The 14,826-nt window shown below is 42.3% G+C and overlaps 1 protein-coding gene across 3 annotated transcripts in view; it reads left to right on the top strand.

The window, feature by feature from the left end:
- The window catches only part of ERGIC2 (ERGIC and golgi 2), a 159,947-nt gene that overhangs the window by 42,867 nt on the left and 102,254 nt on the right, over positions 1 to 14,826 (top strand). For all 3 annotated transcript variants that reach the window (XM_069228185.1, XM_069228184.1, XM_069228186.1), the window contains 2 exons: positions 3,806 to 3,901; positions 8,422 to 8,477. In XM_069228185.1, coding sequence (XP_069084286.1) covers positions 3,806 to 3,901; positions 8,422 to 8,477 — 152 coding nt within the window. The remainder of the gene's footprint in view (positions 1 to 3,805; positions 3,902 to 8,421; positions 8,478 to 14,826) is intronic.

The following is a 14,826-nucleotide window of genomic DNA, read 5'->3' as shown; positions in this document are numbered from 1 at the left end:
TATTTGCGGATCTCACGGTTTGTGTGGGCTTATAGAATTTAAAGCTGGCTTTGAGATAAGTTGCACCTGTTTGGTACAGGGCATCATGGAGCAAAACGAGCGATTTAAACTGGATTCTCTACCTAATTGGCAGCCAATGTAGCATCCACAGGTATGGGGCGATGCATGTTCTGACTGGGACGTTTAACAGGAGACGGGCTGCTGTGTTTTGGACCACTTGTAGCCTCTCCAGAAGCTGCTCTGCTAGTCCCAAATATAGGGCTTTACCTTAGTCAAATCTAGAGGTTATTAAGGCCTGCACCACCAATTTTTTGTATTTGAGAGACAGATAGGGGAGTACTTTCTTTAAAGACTTCATGATTCCAAAACAGAAGCCTATCGATGCTAATCAGGGGTCGGGGGGGAAGGGGGCGGGGTGTCAAATGATAAGCTGTTATCAAATTTGATCCATAGGTTTTTTTACTACACCCTTCTGGGATCCTGGAGAGGAGGCATCTTCTGGACAGAAACTTTGCCAAAAGTCTGAAGGAATATTTCCAAAAAAGATAATTTCTGTTTTATCTTCATTGTGTTTCAGTTCATAGTAGGCAAGCCAATGAAAGACTGTTTTTTGCCAAGATTTGATCTTAGACTTAAAGCTATCCAACTCCTCACCCTTGCCCCAATAAAAGAGCAGTTGAGTGTCATCTGCATAGGATGCCACTTTTGTTCTTAAAGCGTCTGCTAAATGGGCCCGAGGGGTGAGCTAGCTATTGAAGAAGGTAGGGCTTAGGGCCCAGCCCTGAGGGACACATAGGTCCATAGCTTTTCCAGCTGAGAATGGAACATAACTTGAAATGCACTGTTTTCGAAAACATTGTTTTCATTTATACTCCTCTGTGCTCTACAATAGGTAGAACAATAGTGTTAGACCTAACATCCTTTGCTTGGTCTCCTCTGACTTTTTGCCTTCTCACCTCCTGTGTTGCTGACCTCGTTTTTGCTGGCTTGAGGACTCCTGGCACTTTACCACTGCTGACCATTGCTAAAGTGCATGTACTCTTTCCCTAAAACATAACATTGGCTTATCCACAATTGGCATATTTAATTTACTTGTAAGTCCCTATGAAAGGGCACTACCTGTGCACAGGGCCTGTAAGTTAAATGCTACTAGTGGGTTCACATCACCGATTGTGCCACCCACAGCAGTAGCCCTTCAAACATGACTCCGGTCTGCCATTGCAGAGTCTGTGTGTGCAGTTTTAAACTGCCATATGGACGTGTCAATATAACCCTCTTGCCAGGCCCAAACGTTCCTTTTTAATACACCTATGGCACCCCTAAGGTAGGCCCTAGACAGCCCCAAGGGTGCGGAATATTTAAAAAGTTGGACATGTACTTTTAGGTTTTTCATGTTCAGGTAGTGAAAAACTCTGAGATTGTTTTTGTCTGCTGCAAGGCATATCCCTCCCATAAATTTGGGACTGCCTCATTGCAATTTAGAAGTGTAATTTCCAATTGGGAAGAGAAGGGACCCCCAAGTTTGGTGTCTGTGGAATCGCAATTTAAAATCACAACTTTTGGTGAAGTCGGATTTTAAATTGTAATTCTGAAAATGCCACGTTTAGAAAGTTGCCGGGTGGGTGCCAGCTGGGCTCTTGCGCATTCCCTCCAGACAGCCACAGAAGAAGGCAGCTTATGTGTGACTGAGTGGCCATCTGCATATTGATGGCCCATTCTGGGCAGGATGGGAGGGAGTAGCTGACACCATTGAATGGGCTGTGTTCTGAGCCCTCACAAATGGCTGCATAGCCCCCTGTTGTGTGTCTGGAGCCAGGGAAGGATGAGCAGGAACTTTGTGCACTCCTAAGGCCTCTCTTTGAACACTCCTCCCACTTCAAAGGCACCACTGGGTAGAAGAACTGGACTTCTGACCCTACCAAATTAGTACACTTCTGGGCCTTTGGACATTCTGCCAGGAAGAAGGACTACTGTGCTGCTGAAGGGTCTGTCACTCTGCTAGACTTTGCTGGACTCCTGCTTTGCTGTTCCTGCCCTGCTGCCCTCCTTGCCTGAAAGTGGGAAGGACTACACCTGCATCTCTACATCCCCCACAACCAAAGAGACTCCAATGGCCAGCTGGCTTGCCTCCTGCTCTGAAGTCTCAGGGACATCAAGTTCTTTGCTCACTCTTCTACAGCCTCTGGACTCTGCCAGCTGTGAGTCCTGCCATGCCAAGTTGTGCCAATCAAGTCCTGGGCCCTTGGAAGTGGGTCCTGCAGCTGTTTCTAAAAAAAACAAAAAACTGTGCATCACTATTGCTGCACCAATTGTAACCATCGCATCTCCCCTCAATGATGATGCATCGCCCTGAGGACGAGGACATCGCAGCATCTGCTGCGCAGCTCAGAATCGATGCATCGCCCTCAGTCCTGACGTTGTACTGCATCCACGGCTCTGCAGTACAACAACGCAGCACCTTCATCGCAAAGTGTTCAACACCACACCCCTGCTCGAGGACATCCTATCGACTAATGCGTGACCCGGTGATGCATCCCTGACTGGGTGAATCGGAACCGAGTGCATCACTTTTGCAGTGAAGTCTCTGCTCCAGGCATCAGATCATCGACGTTGACACACACCTCCATACAAGGTACTTTTTCAGCAGAACAAAGCTGGTCCCATTACCCGTCCCACATTCAATTGCAGTCAGCCTGAACATTTGTATTTTTCCCCATCTAGCGTGACCTGATAGCCCTGGTTGTTGCTTTAGGCTTCCAAGCACTATATTTGCAGTAAATGTTTAAAAATGTATATCTTGACATCTATTGATCGGATTTTTGTCGTTTTGGTCTTGCTTTTTTTCATTAAATTAAGCTCTATTTTTCTAACCTGATGTGGATTATTTTTGTGTGGTATTGTCACTGTTTAAAGTGTTTGCAAAAATACTTTACACATTGCCTCCTAAGATAAGGCTGCCTGCTCTGTGCCAAGCTACCAGAGCGTGAGCACAGGTTAATTTATGGTGTGTATCTGATTTATACTGACTCAAACTGTAGGTCCTGCTTTGACAGTATGCATACCTCTGCCAACCAGAAACCCAATTTCTAACAAGTAATATTTCCTTAGCAGATAACTATACAGTTAATTTCAGTATTCCTAAAAGTGTGCTGTTGATGTGGAGGTTAGGCATCATGGCATAGCCCTTATAAGTAAGATTTGTTAACACTCCTTTTGTAGTTTGATTTCGGTAGTCCCAATATATTGCTCCAGGGTAGCTCTGGGGTAGCAAAGTGAGAGAGTTAGAGTAAAGGCAGAACATAGAGTTGAGCATAGCCAAAAATCAAAAGGGCATCCTTCCTAATTATCACTTCTTCTTTTCCCCTCTCTTCACTATCCCAGTGAAGGGGAAATATACCAGATTCTCCTCATAGTTCCTCTCTTCTTCGCAATTGTCCAAGGGTTGCTTTCAAACTATCCTGTTTTTTTTTTTTTTTTTATATATAGCACGTTTCTTAAGACTTCTTATAATGTAATGTCTTGTATAATGAAACCTTCTTTGTCGGACATGGAGGTTATCAACTGATTGAAGAGACTATATTATAATTTCAAATCTTTCACTTTTTTCTATCCGATATGAATTGGAAATTGTGCAAACAAACGTTTATCAACAATTGTTTTTTGAGATGATAATGTTGAAACTCTTGAATAAAAGCATTCTTAAGTGGAAAGGTATGCATTTACTAATATGCACTTTTCACAGATTAAGCAAGGGGTACCTTACTGATTTTATTTTATCAGATGTGCTATGTTCTTTTTCAAATAGGGAAGACTCTTTGTTGCAACCTCCAGACGCATGTAGGATACACGGGCATCTCTATGTCAACAAAGTAGCAGGGAATTTTCACATTACAGTTGGCAAGTATGTTCTCTACGTAAGCATAACAGTATTTTATTTAATGTAAAGTACTTTTAAGTGAGTGTCCCTGTTTTTCGAACATAAACTCTTTTGCAAAAAAAAATAAAAAAAGATTTCTCTGTCAAAGGGCAACATGTATTCCATTATATATATTTTTTAATCCCTGTAATATGGTTTTTGTGTGTGTTGGGGGCAGGGAGGGGGGGCTTGAAACGAAACTGGTTACTCTAGCAAACATTTAGTCTTGTCACTCCTCCTAAGACGTTAACCTATCATGTCAGTTCTTGGATGTTTTGTTGCCTTATTCCTTTTGTTGGCAAATGTTGCAGTGTAATTTATCCGGAGAGGTTTTCACATCCATTCCAAGCTCACTCACAGATTCATATTCATTTGATTGTAGTGGGATGAAATGTGAATAATCTTGAGTGTGTACGTCAAAATGGGTTTTGTTCTTCCTGCTCACTTGAATAGTCCACTTAGGCTAAGCTGCAGATAATGTGATATGTATCTTGCGCAAAGGCCTCCATTAAGCTGTGTTCATATAATACTTAAGAAGTAAGGAAATACATGAACTTATAAAGGAAGGCATTCTAGAGTTGGACTATCCTTATCTGACATTGAGTTCTACCTGCAAGCTTGGTTTCCAGGTGATTAAAAACCTGAATATCATTCAACAGAGTAGATGATGAAATATGATTCTCTGAGGCAAAACCTTTGCCATTGGGGCATTAAGATTTGTTCTCTTTGTTCATTTTTGTATTAAATAGACATCCTAACAATAATAAAGCATATGATAGAAAGGGTGTCTTATCACAAACTTAGCTTCATGCAAGAAAATCTACAGTTGTTTTAGCATCTACCCAACATAAAGGTGTCCTAGTGCTATGCTAAGTGCAATGACTCAGTCTGGATTGATAAAGAAGCCTAGTGTCTGGGATTCTCCGACAGATGTTCCTTCAGACGTTTCTGAAAACTGACAATGCCCTGCCACCCACCGGGGCTTGGTGAAAGTGTGGTACAATGCACCATGTGAAGTTGGGAAGACAAAGTCCTATTGTGTTGTAACACATACAAACATGTACACAATTAGCTAGGGGATGCTCCGTAGTGAGCTTTGTGACAGAGAGAGATTTGAAAATTGATGTTTTACGAATAGACAGGCAGTGTATTGATACCAGTTGAGTTGTGCTAAAAGCTCTTCTGTTCATACCAAGCATCAGAGGTGCAGTGTCAGTATGTATGCTCTGAGTTCTTTCAATAAGACGACCAGACCGAATGTGATAGAGTTACAGTAGTCTAGATGCGATGGAATAAGCAATTGAACAACCATGTTTGTAAGACCTGAAGCATATAGAAGCAGGTGTCGGGCAACTTGACTGTTGTGCAGACAAATTGCTTGGCTCATAGTACACTAATTAGTCATTGATGCATCAATAAAAGTGCTAAATTCTTTGCTAATTTTAGAGTGAAAAAATCAGGAAGCATCTGACCAAGGAAATTGAAACAGGGTAACTGTGGAATTGCCAGCTGGTGAACAAATTACCTTTCTTGTAGAAATGTGTGCAGTGATGTGTGAGATCATTTGCTTCTGCATTATTGGAGTGAAAACTTGTAACTCTGTGCAAGTTAATGTTTATTGAATGAGATCCAAGCGGACATTTACTGGTATTGCCTCTGACCAAAGTCCAGTTGCCATTTGGGTTTACTTATGATTTTTTGTGTCTACGTTTGTTTTCAATGCAAACTAACTTCGCAGGTTGCTTAACGGTTGCATTATGTCATTTTCACATCCAGTTTTACCTTGTGTCCCAGTATGTTATGCTGCTACAAAGTTTATATCTAACTTTTACTACTAAGTTGACTTGTAGTTGTGATAAGTTAACCATGATCTTGACACAGTTTAAGTGAATCTCACCCTCACCTATGTTAAAAGTGGCCATGGCTATGATCACAGAGCGAACTTGAAGCAAGGCAAGGAACCTTTGATTAACTTACCTTCACTGGGCAGTTTTCATTTAACAGTGATGACCTCCGTATATAGATTTAGTGCCTTTATAGTAGTGAGGGTAATAGTTAAAAGAATGCAATTGAGAACAGTGAACTCTGGTATGTTAGACATACTTATTGGGTGGCCGTGAGGTGACAACTATGAGGAGCGGTGCAAGTTCAGTCTCGTTCTATAAGCTTAATAAAGAAATAACAGAATCACTGCAAGACAGGTTCCAACACAGCTACCAGTGAACAGATGATGATAGAAAAGCTTGTGTTTACTTCATAAACACTCATAGGCCTTAAAATGGTTTTAGAGTCTCAATGTCCATCCATTGGCTGTTTGGAATAGTTTTTTTCTGAAGTGTTGTAAAGCACTTTTTGAGTGCTAAGCCTGAAATTCACAAAACTGGAGAAGGTGGAGTAACAATAATTCATAGAATCTCCATTCTCAATTTTATATACTTCAAAAAATAGGAACCGTTCTCTATGCTATTTTCAGATTCATGACTATTTGTAGAAAGACAGAATAGATAGGAACTCCCCCAAATTGTAAGTTCTTTCTTAATATCTGACAACCTGGAAAAGGCAACAATCTTATTATAGAGACTTTGCCTTATTAAATGGTCTTTTTCGGATTAATGCATAAAATATTTTGACATGTTAGGTTTATTTTCTTCTATTAGCAGTATACCTTAGTACGGTTTAATGCTGAGTCTCTCTTGCTATTACTGCTACAAAGCTTCTGTGCCTGTAAAACTACCAGAAACGCACACACAGATACATTAACAGATTTCTGCCCACACCTTTCAGACCATCTTACATGTGTATTGATAGTGCTTCTTTTCTACTTTTGATAGGTGAAATAATAGGACTTGTATGTCAGTTCTTGAGATTTGAGTTGCTGAAGGTGATGGCTTTTATCTTAGCCATTTAAAATGCCACCCAAATCAAGAATAAATTCAAGAATAAATGAACTTTTATTATTGCAAGGTGCTAGCACAGTCTTAAGCTAAATATAAATATTTTAAAATTGTTATAAACTTGTCACGTGCTGTGCTGAAACGGGCATTTCTCTTGCCTCGTGCGTAGATTTCTTGATTTGCTACTCATCCCTCTCATCACTTCATTGCATTTTCCAGAAAGAATCTTGTATCCAGGCATGGTAATGGAAATTCCTTTTGTCCATCAATAGCAGTCACATGTAGGATTTCATAGGTGGGTTTGCCCAGCAAAGCATTTGAGGTCAAAGAATCAGGTGACGGAAGTAAAATGAGAACATTCACTTCACTTCCGAGATCCACGTCCCAGCCCTCAAGTATTTGGCTTGGGTGTTTGGGGGTACATGAGGCGGCACAGGGGAACAGCAGAAGGGAAGGCAAGCGCTGCACATCCAGCCCTCATCCCCCTAGACTTGACTGTTATATTCAAAAGTGGTTATATTGAGTGAATGAACTTGTAATAGTGATTGTTGCTTTATTCCTCCCCTTACGCACCCATCCACCTTTCCTCATTGGAGGACCTGAGGCGATGCAGACTCCCCTGTATTGAGAGCATGGTCTTCCTCCCTTCCAATAAGCTCGCATCCTGGCCAGTTCTTAGTAATTGTACATCTTTCTCAGCTACCTCTAATCGTCATCATCAGGGTCCTGTTGCCACACACCAGTACTGGCACTTCTTTCCTATTTATCACATTTCATTGTCACTCTTCAGTTAGCACATGCTTGGCATAGCCAAGTAGGCAGACATAAGCCTGTACCATGTGTCTTTTTTCCTTTTTTGTTTTAAACCTTGTTAGGTCCCATTTAGAAGGCACTTGCTAGTTTCTGTTCATCAACACCTTGCCTGATCCCACTTTGCACACTCCTGATCTAACTTTCACGCCTTGGTTCTGTGATTCAGATGGGAGATACTGGCTTGTCCCTTATACTCCTGCCAGTGGCCTCATCATCAACAGTTGATTATCAGCAGGTGACAGGCTTGGAGCAGTGCACCACGCTCTGTACCCCCCATCTGTCTAGTACCACCTGCAGGTTATCGGTGGAGCTTGTTTTAAGCCTGTAAATGAGCGCTGGATTTCTCCTAGAAACCCTCTAGGTGCTGGTCTTTGGTGTGAAAAAACAAGTTCCTGGAAATAGCCCAAAAAGAAAAATGGACAGATGACCGTGTACACAGCATATTTGAGCATACACATGAAAGCATTGGGGGATTAACAGCATTCATATTTTTGAATTTAAATGTAAATATTACTGCCATTGATGAATCCCACTCTCCTAGTATTGCAAATGTTTGTTGTATATGATGTTTACAGTTTGCATTTATGTAATCATTGCTTTACACACACAGTACAAGTCATATTTTCCCATTATTATGTTAATTGAGATAATACAGCATTTTCTTACTGTTGTAGGTGGAAATGAGTTGTAAGCTAAAAGCATAAAACTGGGCATATGTTTTGGGGACTGACTTTGTCCTTTTGTTTAATACATTGTGTATTTTTCTGCTCCACATGTCCATCTCCTCTTCCTCCTTAGGGCAATTCCTCATCCACGAGGCCATGCACACCTGGCAGCACTCGTCAGTCACGAGAGTAAGCTTTACTTCTTTCCTGTCTTTTGATTTTATTTTAATTGTCTTTTTGTTTGTTCACACTGTAAAATATAACTTATCACACGTCACTAAACGGATGCTAAATTTAGAAAGATGTCTATTTTTCTGCCGGGCTCTTGCTGGATTACAATTTTCAGTTGGTTATAAAGTAGATCAATAGGGAGAGCATTCCAGAGGGAGGGAGTCTACCCCAGGAAACCTCAGCCATTTACCTTCAAGATTACTGCTTAGAGCCCGGGTGGAGACTTGCTTGATAAAATGTGATTTAAGAAAACGTGGAGCTCCACCATAACGAGGGCAATACATGAGGCCTCACAACCTTGAAAGAAATTCTGGCCTGAATGTGAAATCAGTGAATAATGAAAATATTATCATGACTGTAGATATTATCTTACGAGGTTCTGGAAGAAATACAGCACCCTCTTCTTTTAGGGACATTTCTTTTAGAACAAAAAACACCTTTATTTTTATAATGGATATTTGTGTATTTTTGTTTTCTTGACGCCTAAAACATATAGTTTCAGGGTGATGGGTTTTTTGGCTTGAAAAATTATGATGATAGCTCAAATCCATGAGACCACGCAAATTGGAAGTTGGCAACATCTATGGATCTTTTGGATATATGCTTCCATATTCCAGCAAAGGAGGGGCATCACCCATACAGTGTCTACTATTCAGGCTGAATTATGTTCCAAGGCTTTTCAATAAAGTCCTTTCAGTGATGGCAGACCATCTTTGCCTTTAGTGGATATATTTGTTCTTCAGTTTGGGGCACTGGTTGGTCTAATGCATCTTATCAATAGCCGCCATATGTTTTTTCCCAATTTTACTATTTTGGGTTTGCACCATCGATAACTTAATTATTCCATCCCTGTGAATTTACTTTATTGGAGAAGGGCTGGACTCTTCTGTGGTTCTTGTGTTTCATCCTCTGCAGAATATCCCCTTCCCCAGTCAAGAAGTGTCACATTTTTTAGTTCCTTATTGGACTTTAGTGCTGTTATTGTTGAGGTGTTTCAGCAATGTCTTTATGGGTTGCCTTTTGCATCCATGTTGTTTTTTTTTTTTTTTCTCTTTATATTACATTTTATAGCATAGTCAGGCTCCGTTTAGTCCTTCGAGGATTAATTGAAAAAGATTGTACTCAGCTTCATATTGGAGTGTGAGTGATTGCAGAATTCAGCCAGCTAAATGAGGCCGGTTTAGAGCTCCAGCTACTTACAAAATGATGACTGTAGATTCGCAGACTCTGAGTTTACTGACTTGAGATTTGCATTTCATTCTCTTGGAGCGACTTCCTTCCATTCCTTCTGGGAGAAGTTGCACCAGTCTTCCTAGACAACATTGCTGCAGTATTTCACCTACAGAAGCATAAAGGAAGCTATTGTTTCCTCTTTGGTAGCTGGATTGAAAAAAAAAAAAAAAAAAGGCTAAAGTAACGTTATAGTTGTGCCGTAAGATAACTAACTCGCTACCCTGCCATGCAGTTTTCTCATCAGTAATTTCATTGCAAATGTTACATTGATACTATCAGTGATATTATAGAAGATGGCATGAGTGTTGTAATATGTGGGGTAATGAGCAGTGCATGGCGAGGGCGCGGAGAATAGTTGCCTCAGGGCACGACTTATAGTTTACGTTAGGGCACAAGTTATAGTTAGTTGAGATAACCATAACTGGTGAATTTCTGTGTTTTTGTTTTAGTGCAAAATGTTATGTTGTTACTGAACATTTCACCAAACTTTAATGTTACTTTAAGCTTTGTTTTTTTCCTGTGGATTTCTAGTTTTTTTTTTTTTATAACATACCTAATAATTACCATAGATAAACCCAATACCCTGGCATAGATAAACCCAATACCCTGGCCGCAGGTCCTAGCCTGCGGCCAGGCTAAGCGTCAACCCCCCCCTCAGGCAACCAACCCCATGCTCTGCATGGCAGCCAAACCCTCACGCTGCACACAGCCTTTTGTCATGCATGGTGTAGGGTTGGCCGCAGGTGGCCACCCAGGGGCAGCCAATCCCCCCCGTTGTGCACGGCCAACCCCCGAGTAGGCTGCCAACCTCACGTCCCGCACAGCCTTTGGCATGCGTGGCGTAGGATTGGCCATCAGACTCTAAGGACTCACATCTCCCTTCCTCAAAGCATATATATTAAGGGGAGAGGGGCATGCAGCCCCCTTCGACAAGCCTTTCTCAATCCCCAGGGACCCCATCCCTAGGGCCGAATTTCTTTTAAAAATTGAGAGGGCGGCATGGCCCCCCTCTCTGAGTCTGTTGTGGCTCCAGGGACCACATCTTCTTGGGCCTTTCTAAATTACAGCTGGGTGCTTGGAGCACCTGCCAAACAACACTTAGATTAAGGGCGAAGGGGACACGCGGCGCCCCTCCACATGCCTCATTAGCCCCCAGGGACCCCATCCCTGGGACCATATTCAATTAAAAAGGGAAGTGGGGGGGGGGGGGGTCTGTTTGGCTCCCTCCCCGAGCCTCATTAGGGCTTGGGTATCCCATCCCCCATGGCTAAATTAAATTAAAAAAGGGAAGGGGGCCCTGGGGGAGCAGCTATATATATGCTTGCTCCTCTGGGTGGGAGCAATATGTGTTCTTTTTCTCTGTGGGAAGTTTGCTTTCAGCTGGTGGAACCATGTTTATATCTCCCAAGAGGAGGGTGCAGGTTTGAATATTTTAGATTTAAAAATGCTTCTGCCTAGACGGGAGAAATCACTCCCTTTTATTTACTGTGGTGGCCCGGGGTCCCCAGACCACCTTCTTTTTTTTTTTTTTTTCTTTTTTTTTTAATGCTCAGGGAGCTTTTTTGAGACCAGCACGGAGACCACACTTGAGACTTGTTTCTTTTTTTTTTTTTTTAATTGTCACAGATCCTCCAAATTTGCTGCAAAATTCCTGGTTGATGTGGTGGCAACCAATGAGATCTGTTGCCCCACGGATCATTCACAGCGTGATATACACATTTTTTAACCTCCAAAAGTACTGAATGGATTTATACTAAAACACAAAAGGCCCTTTTTCTAGACCAAGATGTAGCTTTCTGCCACATTTGGTGTAAATCCGTCCAGCCGTATGGGCTGTAGCTGTGCCTAAAGTTCCTATGGTAAAATGAATGGGGAATCCTCCTTTTGGGAGCCCCCATTTTCTCAGTCTCCACTTGACGAATTCTCCTGCAATCTTCCAGGAAGGAGCTGAGGTGACTTCTTTTCTTAATGTTTTGTAAAGAATCAGCAAATGGCGCCCAAGATATATGCAAAACAAAAAATGCTTTTCCCATAGATACATAACATAACTATAACTACCCAGTGGCGGTATATACTAGGGACTAGAGTGAGGGTGTTTTTAGCATTTAGGGGTGGCTAAGGGTATAGGGTGGTTGGGGTGATTTTAGCGGTGGTTGAGGGAATTGAGTGGAAAGGGTATTTTTAGGGTTTGGGAGTGGGTAAGGGTATAGGGTGCTAAGGGTGTAGGGTTTTGGGTTTTGGTGGTTGATAAGGGAATTGGGTGGTATGGGTGTTATTACGGTCTACGGGTGGGTAAGTTATTAGGGTGGTAAGGGTGTTTTTAGGGTTTAGGTGTGGGTAAGGAAATGGGCTGGTAAAGGTTTTTGGGTGTTTTGGGGGGATCATAGGGCTGGGCAAGGGAATTGGGTGTTAAGGGTGTGTTTAGGAGAGGGTAATAGAATGGGATGGTAAAGGTGTATTTTAGGGTTTAGGTTTGGGTAAGTGTTAAAAATTTGGTCTCTACTTGGCAGAGGCATGGAGCCTGTCCAAGTAGGGCCCACAATCCTAGTCGGGGTAAATCAGATACAGACCCTACATTAAACTATGCTCACCCTCTGGTAGCTTGGCAAAGAGCAGTATGGCTTAACTTGAGAGGCAAAGTATTTGTGCAACATACACACTGAAACAGTAAAAATGTAGCTGTTGCCTATCACATGCGTGTATTCGAGACAGGCTGCAAGGCACACACAGTACTAAGAGCAGAGAAATGGCCACTTCCTAAAACTGGCATATCTAAAATAGTAATGTTAATCCCGACTTTGCCACTAAAGAGGATTCATCATTGCCACTCCAGTGGTATGAAACATGATGTAGCTACTTGTAAAGTAATATCCACAGGAGAGGCTCAGACGTAACTAACTGCAATACGACTGAACGTCTGGAAGAGATTACGACAAGCTAATGGGGCTGGATCGCAAGGACTATCAAGCGGTCCCGAAGTGAACCTGCCAAGAACAGCCAGGCAGCCCTGAACCCAGAAAACCCACTTTTTGACTCTGCTCATGGAACATACTGTTGTGAGGTTATTTTAGCATTTACAAAGGGCACATAATTTATCTCTGGGCCTGAGGCCTGTGCCCTATCACATGGTTACATTTTGCTTTTAATTTGTATTATTTTAGCAAAGCTGAATTTCAGTGGAGATGTCCTTCCTTGCAGAATCTGTTATTCATTTCTTTGCACAACATTTTCATCCTATGCTCAACCCAAGGCTGTACATGATGTATACCGGGTACGGTCGGTCCGAAGGGTGCATTGTCTACCCTACACAGAAAAATATGTGTTGTCAAGTCAGGGCAGTTTTTAGAACAGATATGTAATTATAAAACATCACACTGCCCATACCATCTTGGAGGGGACATTCCAGGCAGTTTGCAAACTTGCGCTGCACGTTGTCGCAGTTTCTGCTGAAACCTTTGGTTCCTCATCACCTCCGTGGAAGGACTCTCAGAAGACTAACAGACCTCTTTTTTACAACCTGAACAAAGGTTTAGGGCTACCACTGCTACTTGCTCTCATGTAGTAAATTAGTAGTGTAGGTACGGATGTTAGACACGCTATTGTGACAATATGGTTTAACTCTTCTTGTGTTTCACTTTCCCGGTTGCTGCTGTAATAACTCTGTGTTTCATTATCCTCATAGTTGCAATTCATGCCATTTTTACATAGAACTCAGCTGCTTCAATAAATGTATTGAACCAAATCCTGCTTCTGTTTGTCTTTGCATGTATGAGACGTATACAACTGAGAGAAAGGGGTAATATCTATTCCACCACTACTTCCCTGAGGAGTCTGAGTGTCATGCGATAGACTGCCACAAATCACTCTTCCCTTTGGTATTGGTATAGCTAGCTGGAAAGGGTTAGGCCGATAGCTATCACACAGTGTGGGCTCCGACTCAGTCCACCACGCTCGGTGGTGCTGTTGCCCAAAATCGAGGAGTTTTGTTACCACAACTGGAGTCTACGACAATACACAGTCTGGCGGATAAGCTGGATGAGCTGGATTTGTTAAATTACCTGCAAACCTTTGCTGTGGTTGCTATAAAAGAAACAAGGGCCTTGGAACCCTTATGAATCACTGGCTTCTCCCACGGTGTAGTGCCAGCCATCAACGATATGAACTTTGGCTGCAGCAGAGGGGGGCTTACAATTTATCTGTCAACAGCCATTAAATCCACGAGCAAAAAACAGTCCCCAGTAACCTACAAATTTTGCACGTACCACTGGAAACAAAAGGGGAAGTTGCAATGGTGACACTGATAAACACATATATACCACCCAATTGCAAAGATCGAACAGACAGCGGAAAAAATGATTAAAAACATCTTCAAAGAAGAGTTGGGTTACCCGAACTCCCTTGTAATTGTGGCAGGAGACATTAACATAAAATTGTTAGGTAAACCAATGAATAACAAAATCTTAGAGGCACCGGAGTGCCACTGGGATATCCCCATTCAAGCATTGATAGATCTTGGGAGAAAGGGTGAAAAGGGTCTTAACCTGCTTGGCAAATTAGAGCATCAGGGTTCATGGGTCCTCAGCGGCAGATTCCTAGGTGATATCCCTCCAGATCTGTCCTTTCACTCCTCCATTGGAAACCGTTTAATAGACTACATGTTGGATTCCTTGCCCATGTTAAAGTTTGTCCACTCATTTAAAATGGGTGTAAGATCCGAGAGTGAGCATCTGCCTCAGGAGCTAGGACTGGAACAAACGCGCAGCAGAACCTAAATGGTTACCCCCTGACTTTTTGCCTTTGCTGATGCCAAGTTATGATTTGAAAGTGTGCTGAGGCCTGCTAACCAGGCTCCAACATCAGTGTTCTTTCCCTAACCTGTACCTTTCTTTCCACAATTGGCACACCCTGGCATCCAGGTAAGTCCCTTGTAACTGGTACCCCTGGTACCAAGGGCCCTGATGCCAGGGAAGGTCTCTGAGGGCTGCAGCATGTCTTATGCCACCCTGGAGACCCCTCACTCAGCACAGACACACTGCTTGCCAGCTTGTGTGTGCTGGTGGGGATAAAATAACTA

This window comes from Pleurodeles waltl, chromosome 4_1 (genome assembly GCF_031143425.1).
Source record: "Pleurodeles waltl isolate 20211129_DDA chromosome 4_1, aPleWal1.hap1.20221129, whole genome shotgun sequence".
NCBI classification, from domain to species: Eukaryota; Metazoa; Chordata; class Amphibia; order Caudata; family Salamandridae; genus Pleurodeles; species Pleurodeles waltl.
The sequence above is the reverse complement of the archived record's forward strand: the minus strand, read 5'-3'. Positions and strand labels throughout refer to the sequence as shown.